The 24,235-nt window shown below is 43.9% G+C and overlaps 1 protein-coding gene across 1 annotated transcript; it reads right to left on the reverse strand.

The window, feature by feature from the left end:
- Window positions 1–1,347: 1,347 nt before the first annotated feature.
- Window positions 1,348–24,003, reverse strand: LIMA1 (LIM domain and actin binding 1). Its single transcript, XM_088520655.1, has 11 exons — window positions 23,937–24,003; window positions 21,340–21,475; window positions 18,835–18,880; window positions 16,906–17,283; window positions 12,926–13,031; window positions 11,355–11,509; window positions 9,223–9,330; window positions 7,228–7,285; window positions 6,702–6,817; window positions 3,870–4,003; window positions 1,348–3,456 (listed from the first exon to the last, which is right to left on the reverse strand). The coding sequence occupies exons 2-11, from the start codon at window positions 21,456–21,458 to the stop codon at window positions 2,457–2,459; spliced, it is 2,220 nt and encodes a 739-aa protein (XP_088376781.1). The 5' UTR covers window positions 21,459–21,475; window positions 23,937–24,003; the 3' UTR covers window positions 1,348–2,456.
- Between the last annotated feature and the right edge of the window lie 232 nt (window positions 24,004–24,235).

Here is a 24,235-nt window from a genome sequence, read left to right on the forward strand (position 1 = left end):
CTGGCTGCGGCAGGCGCCGAGCCAAAGTGAGTACGGGGGGAGGCAGCCGCCCTTAATCTGAGGCGGCAGTAAACACTGCTGTGGCGAGGCTGGAACTGGTCTGAATCGGTTTTAAAAGAAACGATTCGTCTATGTTACAGTCTATATATACAGGAAAGTTATTTATTATGTTCTAGACTAACAGTGCGGGGATATGGGTTACCGAGTAACAAAACGTAGCCCTGTGTAAACATTTTAATTAGGTTCTCAAACAGTGTAAAGGTGGTCACAGCAACTTCCTTGTACACTGTAGCAAATGATCCATCTTCGATAAAATTGCAGTTTTGGCTTCTGTCCAGTGGAGAGCAAATTAAATGGCCCATTAAGCACTCAAATACTATGATAGCTAATAGAGTCAAGAACAGACTGATTCATGTTCTTTTTTATTTTTTAATGGAATGACTTTAATAAAGTACCCAATAGTGGAAATTTCTTCTAGAGGAAGTTCAGCTGGGGTTGGTCTAAGTGCTGAGGATCCCTGTACCTCAGGGACTCAGAGATGTCTCACATTTAAACAGAATTAATGATGTATAACATCAAATTTTCCAGTAACTGCTGCCAATGTTGCTTTAGAATCACGTAAGTGGGTATGCCTTGTAAAACTGAACTACAGTTTCTAAGGAAAAAGAAAAAAAAATAGTAGTAGGTCCATCCTGTGAATCCAACTGAATCATTATTTGGGATATCCTAGGCTAAATTAGTTTCATAGTAAAGCTGTTCTTCCTTTTCAGCTGTGCTTAGTACAAAGCTCCCTGTCAGAAAGAGCCACGAAAGTCCTATGCCTCAGGCTGCACAATTGCTGATACCTTGTATTTCCTCCAGGTCTCACCTCTAATCCACATAAAACCACTTCAGGCTTGAGTGAAAACAATTGCCATGAAGAGCACCTCTTAGGAAAGGGAGAAAAAAAAAGAACCAACCGCAATAAATAAATAAACATAAAAGCCTCAGTAGCCCCATCTACAATGCCTTAAAACCAGATGATGCCAGCAAAGAGTGTAAAATAGCTGTATGTCCTTATTTCTTTTACCCATCTTGCTCTAATCAGTCTTCCAGGCAGCATATGAGCACAATCTGGCAATTAGCAAGTAAAGCAGAAAATGGACACACAGTGTCACCTAGTGGCCTCAGGAAATTACTGTTCTCATCACCTGATTCAAGTAAAAAACAGTATCGCACCCCGCTTTTCTTAAGTCTTTTTAAAATGCTGTTTATGAAATGAATATGAACCAGTCTTCAGACTCAAAACAATGTAAATGACAATTTTATTGAAGATTTCATACTTAGCAGGATTGTTAAGAAAGCAGAATATTTTACACCTCAAATAGAGCTAATTCTCATAAGAATACAGTACAAATAAGAGCTAGTATAAAAGTACATCCTCCTTGCACAATTCATATTCCATTATTCAAAAAATAAATGTAGTCAAGTTTTAAAATGTACTAAGCTCCCATACTAGGAATCAGAGTGTCACTGTTCATATGGTTTTATCCCAAATATTTTGCTATTTCACAGCCCCAAGGAAACCATTTCTGGCAGCTTGGTGCAAGTAGGATTTCATAATTGTCAAAAGGCCTTAAAAATTTTCTGCAGTTTTAAATGAATCAAGGATGAAATTTACTAAAAAAAGAAAGAAAAAAACACTTAAATGCATATGAAATTCAAAAGTAATGCCCTGCAGGCTCCTGCAAAAGTATTGATTTGTCTTCAGAGAGTCCTGTCAGTCAGCACAGCCTCTGGGTAAGCACTAAAATACATATACTCCAGCAATGGGCACACCATTCCAGTTGTACATAGAAAAGAGTAGAAAGTCTTCCACTGATCATAGGCAATTTTGAGATTAAAAAGAAAAAATATATATCATGTTGCACTCAGTTTAAGATGCTTTAGCTGTTGGATTCTAAGCACAAACGTAAGGTTTTCATTATGAAAAAAAAAAATCCCAGCTGTGCCCTTTACATGTATTAAAGTGCATTCAGTTACCATTTTTAAAGCAGGCCAGAAAGTCCCTTTGAAATTGGTCCCTAAGCACTGCAGTAGCATTTGTAGTGGTAAAAGTTGCGTATTACAGAGAGCCTGTTTCACATCACCCTTGTGAGCACAGTAAAATTCTGTAAATTGTTAGTGGAATAAATACTAAGCTCAAAAGGGATAAGACAGTTCTGTTCTCATGCTGTGGATGGAGAATACCTGTTGAACACAGCAACAGGCCCTCAAATACCATGCACCTAGATGTTCTCTTCACAGGCTTCCACAGTATTTTTGTGTTCAAGGTAATGTGCACACACGAATGATTCCCTTACACATCAATGTGCAGTACAGCATCACTTTCACAGAGGACAGCTGCTTATTAAAGCTAAAAATACCGATTTAAAAGGCCCAGCACCGTGCAGCAAGTCTTCCAGTAGAAGTCCAATTCATTCTTCATCATCTTCCTCATAGTTACGATTCCTTTTGATCTGCTCTTCCACAGAGAGATCTTCCATATCTTCACCCTCCCAGAAACCAACGTCTTGGGACTTACGATTCTGGTCAGGAGATGATTCATTAGCAATCTTAATGTTGGCTAAGCTGGAATGTTTAGGAGAATTTGGCTCGAGAAATTCTTCACTTAGTGTTTGCTGCTCTTCTGCAGCATGTTCTTCCTCATCCGTCTCTACACTCACCTGGCCATTTTCTACCAAGTTATGCTCTACTGCTCTGCTATCCAACAATTCCTGCTCTTCCTCTGCATTTTTCTTTTCAGCATTCTGGACATTCCTATTCTCAACCTTCTTTTCTTTCTGCTTTTTGTCTGTCACAACCTCTCTCTCCAGTTCCTTGCCTCTTCTCAAGCTGTCTCTCTCTGCCTTAGGAGGAGATAAATTCTCTGTTTTATGGCCTTTAACAGACGTTGTTCTAAAGGAGGCAGCTACTGTGAAGGGCCGACTTCTTTCCTTCAGTGAGGAAGATCTTCGTAACTTTTTGAGATCCAGGTCCACATCGTCCTGCACATCTGGCTTAGAAAGCTCTTCTTCTGGGGGCCATTTGGGTTTTAAAACTTTGATGCCTTCATCTAAGGCACTTCCTTGAATACTTTGGTCAGATGGAGGCGGCCAGGCAATCCTGAGCTTCTTCGTTTCTGCTGGTCTCTCTTCTCTTTCAGGCAAAGCTGAAGCTTTGGCTTCCATGCTTGCTGCCAGAACTCCTACTTTTGCAATTGGGGCATCCTCTACCCCAGGACTTGGAGGATTTTCTGCTGCATTTGCAACACTGGCAGTTTTCTCCAAGGATTCTTCACCTTCAGTTTTGCTTGCCCACAATTCCTTATGCTGTTTGTGTCCAAAGCCTTCATCATAGTTACCTTTAGCCTTGAAGAGCTGATTGAAGTGCGGCTTGCAGTAAATGTTGCCACGCAGAGATGCGTATGTACCAAGACTGGTCGGAAAGATAGCAATATTAACATTCGATTTAATACCAGCCACCAAGCACGGTCCATTCTAGTTTTGCTACTGAAGAGATTCAATTTCAGTCTTGCAGCAGATTTAGAAAAGACAAACATTGCAGCAGTCCCAGCTTCCACAACCAGTTACGACTGTCTTTTTAAAATTTCAGGAGTTGTCTACAATTATATTTCCCCCCCACACACATGAAATGCCATTAAGAATTAAAATTGACTGCACCAGCCACAAAGGCTAGTGGCAGAACGAGGGCCCTAATACCATTCCTTTGCTCCCATTCAATCCACAGGATTAGTCACCTTTGCCAAGCTTGGACAGCATCTTATTCAACTTCTGGGAAAAGGATAGCCAAACTTCCCAAAAGGCAGCCAAATGCAGCCCTGTGTTTACCTGAGTTTACTGTTGCAATAGGAACAGCGGAAGCAGCTGATGTGAAACACCTGCTGGTTGGCAAACAGCCTCTCCATTGGGTACACAGTCTTCTGGCACCCAACGCAGATTTCCTTCGCTGGCAACTGAAACTTCTAAGGGAAGAGGAGAAAGCAAGTTAACTGGACAATGAATTAACTCTTACAAGACTTCACTTGGGTTCAAACTGAGCTTCTTGAGTTCTTAGAAACAAGATTTCACTTTCAACAGCTTACTGCTAGTTGCGGTATAGAGTGCTGGGAGGCAACAAGCAAAGAAAAGGCTATGGCTGGCCCACAGGATTGTCTCAGGAAGAATAGGAGTGGAACAGGCTGCTCAAGAGTTTAAAACAAACCAATTTTGCTAAATGGTCTCCTAAAGAGGGGGAAATCATCTCAGCACAGATGGAGGCAGCAGGAAATTCATAAGCAATTCCAATAGCAAAGTAACTATATTCAGGTTTTAGGACGAATTTACTCCAGACTTAATGTTAGCAGAGTTTTGACATTAAGCAGCTAGAACTCATTATCTGCTCACAAAGAGAATTTCCTGAGAGTTTAGTGTAAGAGTAAGCTTAAACGCTAAGGAGTCAAGTGTCACTACTGGGCTGTACGGGAATAGGTTCAAGTTTTGTTTTCTGACAGCAACAAGGAAACAAGTACTCTCTGTCCAATAGAAAAGGTCACTTGATGCTGTTCACTGCTTGGAACCTATTAAGGTTGGCCAGTAGGAAACGTACCTTAAAATCAGAATAAAACTGAATAACAGGAAGATGAAAATTGGTGGGTTTGGACTGCACACTGATTGCAACCACTGTGGCAACAGAGTAAAAGAGTGCCAGGCTCCACATCCATGGATGTGCAGAGGCACATTGATATTGTAGCTTGCTTATTTATTTTTGGACAAAGAATGAACTACAAGCTTACTAAAAGGCTTTGAGGAAAAGTATGATGGTTAAAGAAAAAACAGGAAGGTCACAGGAAGACAAATAACTATAGCAATTTATTTATAACAAACTAGAAACAATGGTTAGGCAATGAAAGTTACAGTATGTGTGGGACTGATTGCGGAAGACGGAGCCAGCAGAAATCACTTTGTCACAACCATGAAGTTTGCTGCAAATTTAATTCCAGTTTAACAGGTTCCTATCCATTTAAGTTTAAGGCTCTGTTTCAAGTTATACTGAAGTTCAAATTATGATGACAGCTTGACCAACAAAAGCTTGCAACCTCAGCGTTCAGAGGTCCTTTTGGAAAACAAACTAATAAAAGAAATGCCCTCTGGGTGTTGCCAGAACTGAATACGAATTCTCCATGCTGAGTTGCTATATGCAATCTCAAACACGAGGCAACTCACTGATTCAAACAAAAATGTAAGCATCCACACTTGCCACAGAGAGCAAGGCAGTAGCAATTTGCTCAAAAACATGACTTTTTGTGAGAGCTGAGTTTTACAAGAATACATTATTGTGCTGGCATGTGCTTCTGCAATGCATGTCCCTATCTGAGAGGAGGAACTTACTTGTATAACAATGAGCCCTGTGTCTGATGGAGAGGTGTTTTGGGGTGTGAAGAGAAAGAAATTCCTTTCCAGGCCTACTACAAATAGGAGCTACAGGAGGAAGGTGAGGCCCAGTTAATACAGAAAACTTGACAGAAAGCTGAGAGTTGAGCTCACATTAGGAGGGAAGCAGAAGGCAGGAGTAGAGATTAGGAACCAAGAACAGGAAACAGAAGCTGGAAGAGACAAATAGGAATCTTGCATGAATAAAACAGCATCTAGATTTCTATCTGAGCAGTGCAGCATCAACAGCAGTAACAAGGCAAAGCACTAAAATGGTTCTAATACTACAATCCGATTGCACAGGGGACTAAATCACATAGCTTGTGTGTACCTTGTATGCTTTAACAGATTGAAATAATAGAAAAGCTACAGACAGCTCTAATTTCACATAGTGGCATTTACACTCCAGAACACTAGGAAGCCACATCTCGCTCGTCTTGGCGAGGGCAGCGCGGTTCCTTTCAAAGATGGGGAAACAACAAAAGCACAGTTGTTTCCTCAGGAGCGAGCCAGGAAGTCTGTGGCAGCACAGGGAGCAGGCATCCTAACTCCAGACGGCACATGTGACAAGCAAGTACAGCGTGATCAAAATACTCTGCACTGCAGTTTGGGTGCTTAATAAGATTAGCAAATACATTCTTATCCAAGACGTTCTCTACCTGCTTTATGCTTTAGAGCTCCTGCTAAAGAAAAAAGACGTGCTATTCAAAATGCCAAACTCAAATTCTGAGGAGTCCCACACTAAACTGCCCTCACTGTAAAGTTCCTACCAATTGCAGTTGTTTGGGGAAGAGCTGGAAAAGGAGGGTGGCGTGCCAGGTCCCGGCTGCTGAGAGCACTGAAATTCAGGTCCCTCAGTGCCCATCTGCAAGAACTTTCTAAAAACTTGACTGTAGGCCCAGTTGAGCCCTAGTAGGATCTGCATCCTGGCTTCCCTGCTCAACCCCTTTTCCCTATACTGCAGACAAGCAGCTTGCCACTGCCACAGGGACACGCTGTTCTGAGTGGCAGGGCAACCCCTAGCAAGCACCTCACACTTCATCCTTGAAGGAAAGCTGACAGTTTTGAGATATTTTTTCATTCTGAATTTAAGTTTCCTGATGAACACAGTCTGATGAAGACTAATCACATACTGATATAGTCACTGCCAGATTTCTGGCAAACACATTGATTGTATGAAGGCTTTTCAGTAAGAGTGAAGAAAGCTGATTTTAACCATTGCTAATGCTTAAGAATAAATGTCTGCTTTACCTTCATTGGCTTTGGCAGAGATGCATCCATCTGGCCAAGTGGTTTGGAACCAAAGTTTTGCTGTTTTGTGTTCACAGGTTTCTGAACCTCTGTGTCGATTTCTAAGTTGAGCCCAACTAAAGGAGAAGAACAGGAAGAAAAGAATAACTGCAGTGATTTAAAAACCATTAAGATCTTATTCTGGTAAGGCTGAACTGCAATCCTACTTATCAGACTATTGACTGATACACTATTTGCTATAGCCGTTAGTTTAAGCCCAAATGGTGAGGAAGCTACATTAAATATGTTAAATCAGAGCAAATAAGAGTTACAGCCATCTCAGAATTACAATTATAAACCAATTTCTAAACCTGCCAGAAATAATTGAGCTGGAGTTTAGCACAGGACTAGTTTTCAGTTTCAGTCAGAAGGCAGTTTTACTGTGTGGTAAGAGGGACCTCATGCATCATATGCACAAAGGGCAGAGTTTAATATTTTCCTCAGCCACGCAGTCTGTTGTTACTGAGGCAGGAGAACAGATACTCACTGTTGCCATCCTCAGAAAGATCCGAGTGGAAATGCAGGCTGTTCTCCCCTCCAGGAGCCTGCAAGAAAATACTATACAATGAGCACCTTTGATCTTCACAAGTCCAAATAATGATGGTTTAAGTAACACGACAGGCAATTTGATGGAGTTAGGCACTAAAGAGGAAGAGATGGGCCACGCTGAGGTGCACATGAGGCTGCTTGTGGTTCTGGAGGCAAAAGGCAGAGTCCAGGTGACTGCCAAGAACATTCAGTCTCTGCCACAAGTAGACATCCTCCCAGCTTCACACCTTGTCAGAATTCAGACCATCCCTTGTAGTCATCACACAAACATCATGATTTTGTGTTCCAGACACCAGCACACCTTTTAAGTCAGGTCTAAACCAGCTGCAGATACTAAGTGTGTTACAGGCAAAGCTTTTAATGTTGATTTCTTAAACATGGCCATATTGCTATTAAATACAGCTAGAAGAAGTGACACTGAGAAACTAAAGTGCTGTAAAAAGATTAGCCACAGTCACTAATTTACTTTAATGATTGAAAGGTTCATTGTAAACAACCAAAGTTTGCAAATCAAAGGAGTAACGAAGAAGCAAGTCATAGAAAATAACATACTTTGTTCTATTGAACAGCTTTATCACTAGCATGCTCTGCGTCTGCAAGAATCACAAGTGCCTGGCTGCCAAATCTTTCATAAGTTAGTGTGGAAGTGACAAAGAAAGCTAGCAAGTTTTTTTTTTCCCTCCAGAGATTCTCTCTCTCTTTTTTTTTTTTTCCCCGCTTACTACTAATAGATTTATTAGACCTAATATCAAAGTTGATCATGTAATTTTAAAAATGACAACTATTACTGTCAAATACTGGTCTGTTCAGGCTCTTGACCATGCTTGGACTCCTCAACAGGATGCAACACAGTAAGAATTTCAATAAAGTCGGTTGAATAAAATTTCCTGTATTCAGCAGTAATTGTCATATCTGCCATTCAGCAACAGGGAACCATTCTTATTTAACAGGTGTTCTTTTAATTAACTCACCTTTTAGCAAAAAGCAGCCTCTACCAATTAAACACGAAGCTGCTCAGCTGTCAGTGAGGAACAGCTGAAAGCTCCAATTTGGCCCTCTGCCCAAACAGAGCTGGAAAGCTCTAAAAGCCTCCTGGCATTAGGTTGCCACGTGTTCAGAATGGCTGGAATACACAGTAGCCCAATTATTATTCAGCTACTCTTATCCCTTGTGCTAACCCCAATTTAGTATACAAACATCTGAGCATGCTTTAATATCCCTGTATTCGCGGAGTAATTTAGTCTCATTTACAGCTGGAGCTCAAAACCAGGAACAAACCCAAACTGGCATTCTCAGTTACATTAATCAAAATTTTGTCACTAAATTGAGGAAAAAAGTGACCCACTTCCTTTACTTGTGTCACACAAAGTTTTTCATATGTATATTTTTAAAAGATCAATCAAATAACCAATTCCGAATCATTATTTTAGAAGTAGGGAACATGACAAAAAAGTTTAGGTGGCTTTCCCAAAGTCATCAATATTAATGGCAGAGATTAGAAGAAAAAACAACAAAAAGACAAGCAAGCAAACAACCCCAAACCACCATCTTCAAAGGCTTTGGTTCTAATCAGCTACTGAAGCCATTGAATAACACATCAGCCCGATATTCAAGGTTTCTGCCACGCCAGAGGTATGTTATTACTGAGAAGATGGGGAATGCTCTAAAAAAACAAACAAACAAAAAAAAAAACTCTTAATAATTTATCTCTACTCTCTGCATCGTAACTGCTTAAAAGTCTTCCAGTGAGACCTGCAGAGGTTGTAGTTCAGATACAGTCTAAAAATAGAGAAATTTTGCAGTACATAAATGACTTCTCAGCTGGTAATGTTGAATTTCTACACAGTATGTGGAACAAGCATCTCGTCTCTGCCTCTCCAGCTAGTTCCACTTAAAGGGAAGTCCTTGATCTCCACCAGTACGAGCATCTTACCTTCTCCCCATCCTGACAGAAAATGGAGTCCTCAAGACTTGCTGCCATATTCTCCTTCTGCTCAGATTTGTAATTCTTGAGTTCACTTTCACTGGCTTGAATCTCATTCTATAGAATAAAGCACTTGAAAGTTGACAAGCTCTTTTCCCCTAGGAAAGTACTTGCTTTCCATTTCTCTTCAGTCCTTTAAAAACTGTTTTCCTAACAAATAGCATCATAACTAGAGAGAAAGGCATAAAAAGCTACATATACTTTGTAAGTGATAATGAGGAAGAAAGATAAGACTATATAAAATTTTGTTCCGTTCTATGGATATAATGCCTTTTTTCTCCCTTCTCACTCCACATGTCCCCTTTCCAGAACAGGTAACCTTTCATTTGAAATTACAAGTATTTCAGCACAAACACTGTGTAAAGCACTGTAGCTGTTAAATACAATTCAACATAAAAGCAAGTTCTACCCTTGCTTCAATACCAATCAAAAAAGAAAAAAGAAAAAAAGAAAAAAAAAAACCCAAAAAAACAGAACTCAGTTATCTATTAGGATTTTGTTCTTGACAAACTGACTTAAGATTTTCTCAAAAGAATCTTTCAGACATCTAAAAAACATCCAGTGAAACCTCGTGCTTCTTTCTCCAATTATTTTGAATCCTGTGGCAGTGAAAGACTCGTGCCTTTCACGAGGCATCTTCTGTGTAATACGGAAAAGAAACAGCCAAATGCCAACAGCAGCTCAGTGGATTTTTTGCATCATTTGCAATGCTGTAAAAGGATTGCTTCTCACTCATGCTCTAAACAGCTATTAGAGAGAAGAAAAAAGTCTATCCATTTAATCGGGCCCTGAATCGACCACAATGCCCTCAAAATAGTCGTTCCCAGAAGAGATTGTGTGACACACACTAAGAGAAAGGAGATACAAATATCCAACTACCTTATCGAAAGGTCCATAGTTCCATGGACAGGAGTCCACAACAAGCGTTACGGCTCCTGGGGGAGCACAGAAGTACTGCAAGCTCTGGCCTCAGCTGCACTCGTTTGCCTCCATTCTGCCTACTGCCCTTAGCAACACACCAGGCCAAAATCAAACGAGATTCTGCCAAATGGAGCCTCGTAAGAGCAACAGCCTGGGCTGACACCCAAAGCTGACAGTGCTTGAGCTTCATGACCAAGAGTCAAGAGATGCCTATGGCAAATCTCTTGTCAATAGGGCATAATTTAAGGAATCAGTTTTAGATCTTTCCATAAGCTAGAAAAGGCAATCCAGCCAAATACAGGTGAGATATGGTAAATAGAAATTGTCTCAGTTGCATACAGATTTTTTTGCATCTGTATAAAGATACCCAAGAAGCTTATCCTTTTCTAAGGTTTAGAACCAACATTTTTGGCTTTTATTGAAAGTGCAAATTTTCTAATTTAAAAAAGTCCCACCACTTATCAGTCTGGTTAAAAAGAGACTTAAAATTTCCCGTTACTAAACAAAATCTTCAGACAGTTCCAGCAAATGCAGTGCAGTTTTTGACAAAAGCTTAGATTCCTGTAGTCCCTTCAGCTGCAGTGGTTACCGTGATTCATTAATTGCTCATTTCCTGCTCAAATAGCTGCAAAATTGGCACAGGTTAATTCACTGCAACAGAACAACTGGATTCATGTAATGGATGAGAAGACTTGAAGGGAGGTGATAACAAAAGGGAGGAAAACTGGCTAGAGAAGCCAAAGCTGCAGTACAGGCTCCGGGCACTATGACAGTGGAAGTCACTCCATCATGCTGTGCTTCACTTTCCCCTAGTTTACTGCTGATTTGCAAACTCTGAATTGAGATTTTTAAAGTATGCAGAGAGCTATAGACACACAGGAAAAGAATGTCAGCTGTGTTTCAGAAGGACCTCAGTCAGGGTGCCAGCAATTAGTTTCTTGGAAAGTTTTCAAGATTATTTCAGGAAGATGCAAATACTTATTTCCTCCTGCAGCCTGTAGAGAAAGCTCTTCATTAGCAACTACTCTCCGGAGCAAAAAAAGCTCTTCAAAACAAGATGGCATTATCTTCAAAAAACCTCGTTTTCCTAAAACCTTCTTTTCAGCTTCATATTGAGGCAAAAAATCACTTCTACACAAGCCCCAGAAGAGCAGACTTACCAGCAGGTTGGTGGCACTGCCCTGCTTGGACACAGCCGCCTGGTACTTGGCCAGCCTGTCCTTTATGGACGTTTCTGTCAAGCGAGGCATGTCCAGGCTTTTCTTGCTCTCTGCCTTCTCCAAGCTGAGCACTGCACTACTCTCCACTAGATGCCCTGGAAAAATAATTACGTAAGTAAAGGGTAACTTGCATGAAACAGCCACAGAGATTTACAAATCGCATCCCTTCAGCACCAAGAGCAGAGATATTTCAGGTCTGAAAGCACAGGTGCTTGAGTCAAGGGCTTATGCTCCGAGTCTTGCGTTTAATCCAGCTAGTTTCAGAAGTAGCATATTCACCAGGCACCCAGCCAGCAGCCTCAGAAGCAACAAGGGCAAATGGTTCAAACTTTGCAGACTGTCTTGCTGTTGTGGTTCAGTGAGAGCAGCTACTCCAGCGGCTGTGTGGAAATACACTTCACTTCTGTAGTGGAATAGTTTTCAGAGTCTTTTTGGAAAGCTATAGGAAGTGAGAGAGAATGTCTCACCTGCCACTTCCAACCTCTCTGTAAAATTTAGTCTCTCATATGACATACTACAGCCGAGGATTTCAAGAACAAACACATTATGAAATAATTCAGTTTAGCCTTGCTTATCCTGGCAGCACAGTTTTGAAGCATCTGCTTTTATCTCAAGAGGAAAGAAACATTTGGCAGCTTACCTACCAGCTGAGCTCTGTACATAGGTCCAGATCTCCCAACTCCTCGTGCTCGCCACCCAGCCTTCATTTTTGCTGCCAAACTTTAGTCAATTAGCCTTAAAAACACAGCTCCCTTTACTGCTCTGCTGACTTACTAAAGTGCTGACCCTCACACAGGAAGAGCTTTATCATTCAATACAGAATGATAAAAAGAAACCTTTCGCTAGCTAGTGGCCTTGGATGACTAAAACATTATGCAAATCATTAAGGTCCCTCTTGGGGACAATAAATGAGCACAAGTAATTCTTGCCAGTCTCTCCAGTGTTGCTCAAATAAGGACACAATCTGTACCATTAAGTAATTAGATTTAATATTAGCTATAGTCTGAAAACACAGAAGTCTGTAAATGCCTTGTTAGGAAAGTGCCTTTAAATTTATGAAAAATATGTAATTTTCCTCAAGTCAAAAGGCTTGCTGCATTCACCCATTTCTGAAGGAGGTAGGAGGAGGGAAAGGTATTAAGTCAACAGAAAGAAGGCATATTGTCCTGTCTACTTGTACAGGAAAGAAATTTTGCTATTTAGTTTCTAAATTAGTTTGACTATTAAGGAAAAAAAGCGTTGTCCTGGAATTAAGATACAGGAGAAAAGCAGGTTCCGTTCTTTAATTTGCCCATTATGTGCCGTGCCTGGCTACACGTGGCCAGTCCTACACTTAAGGGGATAATGGTTTAACAGTCACAGCATGATTTAGTTCATTAAATGTGATGCTCTCAAGGACCTTACAGATGGAAAATGGCTCCATTTCCTTCTATTTCTGAAAGGCAGAAGGCTATTTCCATTGTTTTGTATAGAATAGTCTTACAAACCAAAAAAGCCCAAGGATTACTGACCTGAGGTACTGTGGCTCTTGTCTCCTTGGGCAATCTCACAGTCCTCTGAAGAGTAGCTGTTTTCAGAAACGCTCCTTGGTGCTGACTTCCTCTGGTCCCACGGGCCCTGCTAGAGACAAACCCATCCATCAGCTGCCTGGGCAAACAGAGATTGCTGCCTTTAATCCCTTAAGATGCACAGGTGTCACTAGCAAATCTGCTTTACTGGACTAAACAAGTCTAGCAGGTGACATCCTATTTAACCAGTATAAAGTTTGATCACACAATAGCTAACCCCCTGCTGCCTGGAAAACTCTTTCTAGAAGAGGTCCAGAGGTGCCTTTAGCTGATTGTTGAAAAGACAAAGAAGCACAAAGATCATTTTTGCAGTTTATTCGTAAGTTCATATGCAAGGTCAGTTTATGAGGATTTTAAATTGGAGGATTAGAAGTGGGATCTAGCAATACCCATGCATTCATTTTCAACAACAGAAAAGACAACAAATGCTACAGTAATGTAAGTTATCTAGAGTTACTTGTTTTGACATGGATAGCTCATTCATTCAGTACCAAATAATTCCCTAATTAGGTCTGATAAGGCTGAAGCTTAAGCAGAACAGTGCCAGAGATAAATATTCTCAGATATCCCAGATAATCACTGGCAAGGCTGAAGTGCTGGACAGGGTGTTTTGTAGCACCACCAGGCAGATGCCCTGGCTGCTTCAATCAGATCTGACAGTCTTTTGTTGAGACTGACTCCCCAAAAAGCTAATGCTCAATAAAAGAGACCATGAAAAGAAATTTCAACAAATTTCAACAGCTTTAGTAAATACTCATGAAGCACAGAGCTTCACTTCATCAAGATATTTCCCACAGCTGAAAGTCAATCTATAAAATACTAGAAGTTGACAGATCTTTCTCCTCTCCATAGAAAGGGTTAAATCACAGAGCCAACTGGAAGTTAAGATTGAGGCTAAAGTAGAGAAAAAAGGCAGGTTTGGCAACATGCTTTAACCACACATTTTTTTCTTCCACTGCTTCCAACAAGTTTCTTATTTGCTGGTCACCAAACTGAAGGAAATTCCAAAGTTTGAATTTAACAGAGCTGCAGTGTAAGATAATCACTGTTAAAAATCAGGCTCTTCAGCATACAAAACAGCAGCTTTACCAGGAAAGGAAAATGCAGCTGAAAAACCTCTTTTTCTGCATTAGCACAGGAATTTTTTTATTATTATTATTATTTCTGTGGTTTAAGTCTTTGGTAATGTTTCTTACTGGAAAAGAGCTTAGCTATGACAAGCCTTTTCCTTCCACTGAACGTGTTGATAGGTTCAGTTTGGGAGTGTCTGCACACTTGTAAGAACTTGCAGATTCCTTATTCGCTGCAATGTATCCTTGGATGATTCTTACCCAGCCTATGTCCAATTTAATGTCACCTCGAGCCCACAGATCGAACGTTCTTACAGCCCAGTAGTTTGTTGTCCAAAGAGTCCGACTTTAGATCGGTACATTATAGGTAGAACACCTTTGAATTATTTATTAGCCCCCTGGAAGCCCTGATCGCTTCACGTCGGTGCTGCTGACTTCAGCAAACAGGAGCAGGAAGGGATCCGTGACTCCCACCTTACCCCCCTGTCACCCAGCTCCTTTCGCGCTAGGTCACTATTCCAGTAATGCTACCTGCAAAGTGGGAGAAAACATCCCTTACTTGTGGAAAGCCCCGAGGGTCTAAGACAAAAGAGGCAAGAGCAGAACTTTTTGCCTGGGGCACAAGGAGCTGCTGTTAGGCAAAACACCAAATAAAAGTTACACCTATTTCGTTATATCCTAACTGTGTCAAATGTGACCCAGCACTTCAGGTTAACTACCCAAGCCAGAGTTGGTTTTTGCCTTAAGGAAAAAGAAACACAAAGCAATTTGGAGACTTTCTTGTAAACCACTGCAGATCTGTTTGACTTTTCTTCCAGGCTTCCCTGTGTAAGTTTTTACTGTCATTTAACAGGAAGCATTCTTTGAAATCAATAAGGAGCTCAGATTCAGCATTTGCATGGTACTAAATCAATCTAGATTGACATGCCTACTTTGATTCCAACTCACATGTTTAGAGACATTTTCTTCCAGGAGGGTGCAATAAAAAAAGTCTGCCTTGCATCTAAATTGCAGATGATGGAGTTAGAGCTCAATGAATACATGAATAAATTAGGGTTTTACTTATGTTCCTGAAAATCCGAGTGGGTTTGTTTCTGTTGAATGTTACTTAGAATATGTGACTAGATCAGGAAATCCAGGCTCTAATCTGGATTCTGCCACATGCTCACTGAGAAGCCAGGCAGATCCTTTCACCTTTACTGCCTCGAAGCTACTTCTACATAGACGTTGTGTTGGCAAAGCTCTGACAGGGCCCGGACACTGAAACAAGCCCCAGCTCAGAGAGCCCTCCTGGCACTCAAACCAGAGCTTCAAAAACGGGCAGAGCACCAATGGGAGAGCCCGGAGCCAGCGGCCCAGTCTGCCCTTAGCCACATTTACACTATGGCACCAAGAGCGTGTCCTGTAGCTCTCGCTGTAGGGACTGCAGGGCGACACCCTCCAGCCTGGGATAAACTCCCAGGGCCAGAAACTACCCTAGTGCTTTCTGACCACGAAGGCCTCCCCTCACACCCAGGTAAACTCTACAGCACTTGGTGCTTTTTCTTGCTGCAAATTCAGAAGTAACCAGACGAACTGGGGGAAGAACAGAGTTTGTTCTTCCCCCCAGAAGACTGCTTTTCAGCAGTGTTCAAATGACTAAGCTTGACAGAAATACCCATCCCCGATTCAGTGGGCCCAGAACAATTAACCCCCCAGGCTAAGATAAAGGTACTTGACGCCCATCTGCAAAACAGTGCTTTCCTGAGGAATCCCGGCTCATTGATCCCAAAGCCGGGTCTGGAGCCACTCTCAGAATCCCTCTGAACATGGAGCTGGGGCTGCTCTACATGGTGACTGAGCCTGAAGAAGGGAGCTGGGAAAGATGACTTCGATTGCTACGTTCCGACGCAAAACTCAGCTTAACGTAAAGCTGCTCCTCCGAAGCCCTCAACCATCACATTATTTAAATAACTTCTGTAGGAAATCTGCTTGTTTTACTCAATACCGCGAGAAAACCACCCGCAGCAAGACAAAGCCAGAAGTATGGGAAAGTATGAGAAAACTGGAAAATCCACCAGCATCTAGGCCTCGGGACTATGTTGCAAGTCGCTGGCATCTGCAACTCATTTTCTAGTTAAGCAATTCTCCCTGGGGACACAGAGTCTGCAGTCCACATGCGGCTCGGGTTTCATGAGCGGCCGGGGAAAACGCAAGCCCGGAGCATTTGCAAGTCAAAACTGGCGAAGGCAGGAGCTCACCTCGCTATCTGCGCCTGCTTCCCAGGGAGGGGTTTTGTGATAAGAAACATTTGTTGAGATACAAAGATGAGCGGACAGTGAAGAAGAGATGGAGTATTTGCTTAGTGCTTTTATGCATACGTCTGGATAGGTATATTAAATATAAGTATTTTCAATATGTATAGTTAGCCCTGGGACTCTGGCAGTGCTTCCATCTCATCTCTGCAGCTGCCTGAGACTGGTGAGCTTACTTCAAACTGCTATTGCTTAGATTTATTTATTTTTACCCAATTCATGTTTACATAACTTGTAAACATGACAAGATGCAAACAATCCAGCCTTGCTTTAAAAGAACACTTATATATTCCATACTGATTTTTCCTTACCTTTAATTGATCCACTCTATCAAAACCAAATCCATTTAAAGTCTGCAGTAAGCAATTGCAGACAGCACAAACCCCCACGCTTCACACAGCTCCACTAAGTCATTACCAGCAGCTACATTAAGTTTCAGCTAGAGCAATGAATAGAACAGTTCTGACAGAGCCAGGAGCCCCGAGCGCTCCCTCCAGGGACTCTTCCCAATGCCCAAGAGTTTTAGGCACTCTTGGGATGCGAGGGGACAAATCCTTACCTTGCTTGGAGCTGCTTCCCCCTTCTCGAACATCATCTTCAGTTTGCTCAGGGGAACGCTGCTCTTCTCGATCTTCCCCACAGGCTCTGTGTTGTCACCAGCTTCAGCCTTTCCCACTTCTCGCCCGGGTTCTCGCAGGCAGTTTTCCATCTTCCCCCTCTCCAGCGAGCGGCTTCTTGGCTTCTCGCTCTCGGCACCCGCGGACAGACCCTGCTCCAGGCCTGGAGGAGCTGCAGGGCTGCCCGCCGCCCCAGGGCTGCTGACCCTGGGCCTGGCTTCGGCCTTGGCAGCGTCCGCGCACAGCACCGGGCTCTCCCACTTCTTCTTGAGCGCGCTCAGGGCGCCCCGTTGAAAGCGGGGTGGGAGACTGTCGGCGCTCTGCAGGACGAGACACGAAGCGGTCGCGTGAGCCCGTCGGAGCCCACGGCACTTCCTTTCCGGGCGGGAGGAAGTCAGTGGCTCCGCGCTGCTCCCAGCCCTCTGCTCCTCCACACAGCTGTGACTCGTTACGCTGTGCCACATGGGGAAAGCATCCCGGCCGGGAGGAGGGGAACGCAGGAAGTGTGCGCGGGATGGCCTTATAAGGGAAGGGGAGCCGTGCTCCAAGGAGTTAACGCGCACAAAGACTCCGTGCTGCGCATCAAGGAGCGGGACCCAGAGCCGCTGGGGCCTCTAGCACGGCAAACGGCAGAGAATGCAGCCCCAAGGGCTGCGCGCTGGGCCATGCGCTGCACATCTTCCAGCTGTTTCTGAACACAACGATCAGAAAACGATCTGCTCCAGAAAAGCTAGAGACCATCTCACAGAAACAGCAGCTTTTTTTGGAGTTGTGCATTTCTATGTCAGTTAACTTCTGTATTCTAGAGATCTCCATCTTCCTTATTTTATACCATACAGCATTAAAGCACAAGCTAAGCACTGCCTACACATTGTTTTGTGCTCATGTGGGGGGATTTGTCTTCTATTTCACACAGCACATCGTAAGCTCTAAACAGAACACGAACACACAAAGCACAAGCTCTGCCTTACCATGGTGAGTTTGATGGTGGCCCAGAGCAGCACTCCTCAAAGCCAAGTGCTTCCCAGATTAGTTTCCTTAGAAGCGGTTATCCCTCCCCAGAGTAACCGGCCACCCACCGTTTGGTTCGTTCACGTCTGGTCCTGACCAACATGGCATTTTTGGTGCCTGTCCCTTATGGAGACCACTACATATCAAACTCACTGCAAGTGGAACAGGTCTGCAAGGCTTATGGGAATTAACCAGGATTAGCAGCTATATTAGGATTTAAGTCTCTCACCCTATTACTCTTCTGGTCACATTTTGAACACTGCTTTGCAAATTAACTTGAATCCACTGAGACTTCAAAAAGATCAGTGTGTTAGCTGACTGCATTTAAAAGAAAACACTGAAGTTGTAAGGCAAATGCAAACATAGCAGAAATGGTCAAAACTGCATCCAGGTTTCTACAGGCACCTCTGCATGCCCGGCACCGTTCCACTGGCTGGATTCTGCACCTATCAGATGTGCATGTCAGATTGCAGAGAAGTTCACAGGTTCTTTCAAGGAGCCTTCTAACTAGAGTACAAGCAGTACCACAGTTGCCTACAGCTAAGAGTAAAGAGGTGGAGGCTCCTGTGTTGTGGTTAGAACAAACGACTGAAGGCAACCGGCTTTGGCTTTTGCTTGGGATGCAGTTGGTGATTCAACATATGGCTGTGGGCAAGTCTCTTGATTTGCTTGTGTTCTGTTCAGCCTGAAAAAGGGCAAGGGAATGGGCCAAAGGCAGAAACTAGGTCTAAGCCAAGTTTTCTGCAGGACGCACGGCAACAACTTTGATATTTCCCCAAGGCACATCACAGGAGCAGCGCATGCTGGGAATCTGCCCTGGCTGCAGGCCGGCCCTTACTGCCTACGAAACAAATACTCACATTTCGTTTCTTCTCAGCAGTGGCTTCTTCAGCCGCTTTCTGGTACCTTTGAGAAAGAGGAAGAAAGGAGGGGAAATTGTTTTAATCAGAATAACGAATGCTCTTGAAGAGAGCTGAGGTTCTTTCTCCTCCAGGATTTCATGTACTTTCCAGACCTATCAGATGAAACCAGGCACTACAAAAAGAAATAGTAACAGTATCTGAACAGTGTAAAGTGCTAGACACATTTTAAGCCATTCAGCTCCTAGTAATAGCATGCATTATGATTCTCATCATCTAAACACTCCGAGTCTCTAATATAGACAGTTTACCTTGGAATGGCTCTATTGTTTCCCCCACCCAGCTGCCGGCTCTGCCCCCTTGCAGGAATAACTCAGCTATTTATACAGCAGCTGCTGAACTGTAACAAATTACAGCTTGGCATACGAGGAAAATCTACATAAGTGCCAGTTTATCTTACTATGCTGGGCTGTAAACTGCAGCAGTTCAGCAGTTGCTTCATGACCAGCTGAACCAGCCCAGCATTGGAAGCAGTAATCGCAGCCGTCTGCAGATAAACTACCCTGGATCCATGAATCAAAGTCCCTTAAGAAGCTACAGAAAACACGCAGCAATCTGCACTCCAGCAGGCACAAGCGCATCCACAGCAAGGAGCACGCGCTCTGTGCCAGCCAGGGTCTGCACGAGCTGCCTCTGCTTTCCTTTTGAAAGGCACGGATTCATTGGCTACAATGAGTTTTGCTGTATTTCTCTAACTAGATGTTTACTGTAACTGAACAACTGCCAGTAAGTTGCAGGCAGTAAATGGGATACTAATAATAGTCATCAAGTTCAGTCTTTAAATAATTGCTGGTGTCAAAAATAAGGTATGCCAGAGGGCTCAGTAATTTTAAAGAAAAAAATCTGCTCCCTAGTTCATCCTCGTAGTGCTTCTCTTCCTGCTCTGGATGGTGGCCTCCCATACAGGCTTCTTGTCTAGCACTGCAGGACCTGGCAGTCTGCACCCTTGACTGTTTGCGAGCTGCCTTTCCCATGCAGCCAAATGCTGCGCAGGGAACGTGCCTGCCCTCCTGAATAAATGCACAAGCATTAACCTGTGTTTTCTGTACTACACAGCTTCCAAACACCGAGTGGTCATGCTGCAGAAAAAGTGAATTTGGAGAGGAGGAAGAGAAGCCAATACTGGAAGAAGCAACCAAGAGAGCCGGGGGGATGAAAGTCCATAACCACAATGAAAATGACAAACAAAGAGCGAAGATCCCAGGCAGCACTGCGAGTTAGCTCATCCCAATGCATTAACTCTGCTGTTAGCTGCAATTCTGTGAATCTCTGACCCACCAAAACTCATAAGCTAAATGCTATATGGGATGCAAAAAGTATTTTCAAATACAAATATTTAATAAGAGCAATTTAGAAAAATTACACTCTTGCTGTACATGTCAGAGTTGGCAAAGCCAATAGCATTGTGGTTTTTCAAAGCACTGACACTGCTGATGTAGAGGAACTCTACTTGATTAAGGAATAGTGGTTTGGATTACTTCCAGTAAGCCCTTTTCAAAGGATTATCAACATTTAGCAAGATGACCAGGTTCTGTAATCAAATTTCAGTGAGTGAATAAATTACTTAACAGAGCAGTCAAAGCAAGCAGCTTCTCCCTAGGACACACTTATAGAATAACAGCCATGTTTCTGCAGAGTTCAGATTGCAGTTATCCTCTCTCTATACAATTCATAAAATTTCCTCCACACTCAGGATTTAAAACCTTGTTAGACTGTTAATGCAACAGCCCAGGGGACTTAGTTATGCAACTTCCATTGAAAACCCAAGCCCTAGTCTAGGAGCACAAGCTTTTCCAGAACACACACGTAGGCTACTGCCACTCAGTCTTGCCCAGTGTATAAAATATTACTTTATTATTTGACTGTCGTTTATCATCCACCTCTCAGACAAAAGGGGAGATGGCATTCCTTTTCTGCACAGTACTGGGAGACGCTTGAAAGTGGACATTCATAAGGAACACAACTACCACGAAAAATCCCTGAAATTCTTCCTAGGGGTTACATCCCAAGCCCCCACGGATCAGAAGTGCAACTTCTAGATGGGACTCCAGGTAACTGCACCTGGTTTTCATAGTGCCAGTGCCAGGGAAGTGCTGTGTTAGAGAGACTGCAAAAGCCCATTCTGAGCGAGTAAATATCTTACAGCCATAGCTGCTACACCCCAATGCTCTACCTTCAAAAGTATACTGTATTTAAGAGTGAACATTGTACTTTATTTTCTGCTAGAAGAAGGAAGAGATTCTATTTGCTGTAACAATATAACTGATCATCAACTGAAAGAGAAAAAAAAAAAAAGGCTCAGCACATATTCGACCAGAAACTGAAATGCCTGCAGAGCTGTTATTTTTAAGAGGAAAAACAACTGCCAGTGAAGCAGTCGTTGTTGAAGGTACCAGCTGCCAACCAACACAGCCTGATTGCATTCAAGAGCCTTGCTCCACTTACTTGGAGAACCTCTCCAGGAGAGCCAAGGACTTGTTTGTGTTGACTAGAGAAAGCTCTTTGGCCGTGATCCTCAGTGACTGCGAAACCCATTGTCTCCTGTTGAAAGGGGAGGGCTCCATCTTTTCACTGTGAATACCTACCCAGGAAAGAAAAAACAAAAGTATCGGTCAGTCTGAACTATTTGAGCTGAAAAGTGGTTTCACAAAATGATTCATGGTTCGGGTGCTCCCAACACCTGGATGTTGCTGTCATGTCTTGGGCATTCAGGCTGTCCTGTGTTGTCTGGCCAGGAAAATGACATCAGATTAAAGTTGCAATTTCCTCTGAAGATGCCTTCGAGATGGTCTCCCTGACAGAAATCCAGGGACAACATAAGGGGTGAGAGAATAGCCAGAAACCAGGAGTGAGAGCTGTGATTGAAAAGGATGCCGACGTGTTTCTTTAGCACACACGAACATGTGCACCCTCGAGGAAGCCCTAATATGCCCTCTCTTGTTCAGCTTCTCGAGCAAATATGCTGGCATTTATGTAAGAAGCCTGGAGTTATGAAACCTAAGAAGATGCAATTCCTCTGCAAACATTTTTCTTTCACCCTTGTGGTGTTCATTCCTAATGCAGCAGCCGCTTCCTTTGTGAGCTAAAACAAGTCTTCTGTTCAGGGAGGCAGCTGTAAACCTCATGTTGTAATAGCTATCAGTTACCTAAAGGAATAATTCTAACTGGCCGGTACTGCTGTAAACTGGAACAGATTTTGCGCAGGTTTTTCATCACAGAAGCCAACATCACTATATCAGATTTTTTTTTCTTTACATACTTAGTTTTTCTTTTTGCGGAGGAGGAAAGGAGGGGGAGTAATTTGGAGTTCTTTGATAAGACCAAAATAAACCTAGCAGGGCAACGCCTTTCCTTTTCTCCTCTTTTCTTTTATCCCTAGTCGCACAATGCCTGTAGCAAGTGCATTAGCTGATCTGACGAGGATCAGTCACGGAGGCCATGGCCACTTCATTTCTTCCATCAGCTTCTTTCACTGATTTGCAGCGTTAGGTCACAGAAGGCTGGAGGTCCGAGCCCAGGTAACTCTCCCAGGCCATTAGTCACACCTGAGATAGGATCATCTTAGGGAAACTGCGCAGGCAAAGTGGGGTAGGCTGCATTCTGCTCCCCACAGGAGGCCCTGGCCTTCTCCAGCCTTCCTGAGTTCCAATGGAAGCATGCACCACGGCAGCATGTGTTTTCCAAGACAGTGGCTCAGATGGTACGTCTAGATGAAGGGATTCAATTAGCCTGGCAAATAATGGAAGTTGCACTGAAACCTACCAAAACTACCATTTAGTTTGATGGTTCCTGCTCAGCTAACTGCAGCCTCAGATTCGCATCTTCCGCCCAGACTGAGCAGTGACGGTGACTGAGGAGATGCTTCTTGTAAGCCCATGGTTTCCAGGCTTCCACTTTGTGCCATTCAGTAACTCCTGTTCTATTAACCCAGCTACTTTTGTACAGGTTTACTGGACCAGCCAAGGATGCTCTCCATCTTGCAGGCTCAGAGTACTTCCCAGTCTTTGCCCATTGCACAAATGAGCATCCACAAGGAAAAAGGCTCTTCTAATTTGTATATGAGGAACAATCCTTTTGCCTCATTTTTTAAAAGCCATATTAACCGTACAAGTAAATAGTCATTTTCATGCTTACAAAGTTACCGGTACTCAACAGCAAACATTTAGCATAAAGATTTAAGAGGCCAAAAAATACATACCCAGAGATTATAGATTATATTTATGGCTAAAAAAAATATTTCCATGTGAAAAAATAACCTGAAACAGCTGCATAAAGCTACAGATTAAACTTTTGTTTTAAGATTAATCTTGAGCAAAGGGATTATCCGGGCACCACTTTGCACTTCAAACCGTCTTTCCCAAAAGGGAGCGAATTCCATGCGTGAGGCGGGAGCAGGGCCGCTATGAGACACAGCCCTCGACACACCTGACTCTGGGCGACAGGTCAAAGGAAGCAAAGAAGCAACAGAACCCAGAGGGACGCAGAGCGCAGGTGCCCAGAAACAAGTGGCTCCCATTGCACCCAGCGGCACCTGCGGGGCCTTTTCCCTGCCGTGTTGTCACCAACCTCCTCCCCTGCAGGGCCAGAGGTGCCCCGAGACCCTCTGCACAGGCCAGCAGAGCCGCTGCTGGGCCCAGCCCGCAGAGCCGAGCCCCGGGACCCCGCACAGCGCTGCCGCTGTCCCAGCACCAGGTCCCAGTCATGACCCTCCCTGAGCACCTGGCACTGTGTCATGTTCCAGCATCGCTGCCCTTTCCTTGCTGCCTGGATAATCCATCCCGAGGAATTCCAGGAAACAGCCCTTCATTGCAAGCATTAAAGTTTAAACGGGAGCACAGCCGTTCTGCGGAGGGGACGCTGATATCCGCAGCGGGAGCCGGGCAGGAGAGCACGGAGGGCAGGACCCGCCGCGCTACAGCAACCGGCACCCACCGCGCACGCAGGACCCTCACAGCGGAGTCGGGCAGAGCCGAGCGCAGCGGAGCTCTCCTTTTTCCTTTCTCCTTCCTCCCCCTCCCCCGGTCCGGTCCGTCCCCACACACCTGCGGCGGCCGGAGGCGGCTCCCGCGCGCACCTGTCGCGGCGGCGGCGGCGACGACTGCGCCCCGCTCCCGGGGCGCCTCCGGGCTGCCGCCCTGGGCCCGCCCCCTGCGATGCGGCCACGCCCCCAAACGCGCGACCACACCCACGTCCAACCATGCCCCCTCGTAGTCCCGCCTCCCGCAGCATGGCCACGCCTCCATCTCCATATCAGCGTCTTCGCTTGGCCACGCCCCCTCAGCGCGGTGAGCGCGGCCTCTCGGCGGCTCTTCCCTTCCCCCCCCCCACCCATTATCCTGGT

This window comes from Tinamus guttatus, unplaced genomic scaffold (genome assembly GCF_059628265.1).
Source record: "Tinamus guttatus ecotype Peru unplaced genomic scaffold, ASM5962826v1 Tinamus_guttatus_pri_ptg000096l, whole genome shotgun sequence".
Lineage (NCBI taxonomy): Eukaryota > Metazoa > Chordata > Aves > Tinamiformes > Tinamidae > Tinamus > Tinamus guttatus.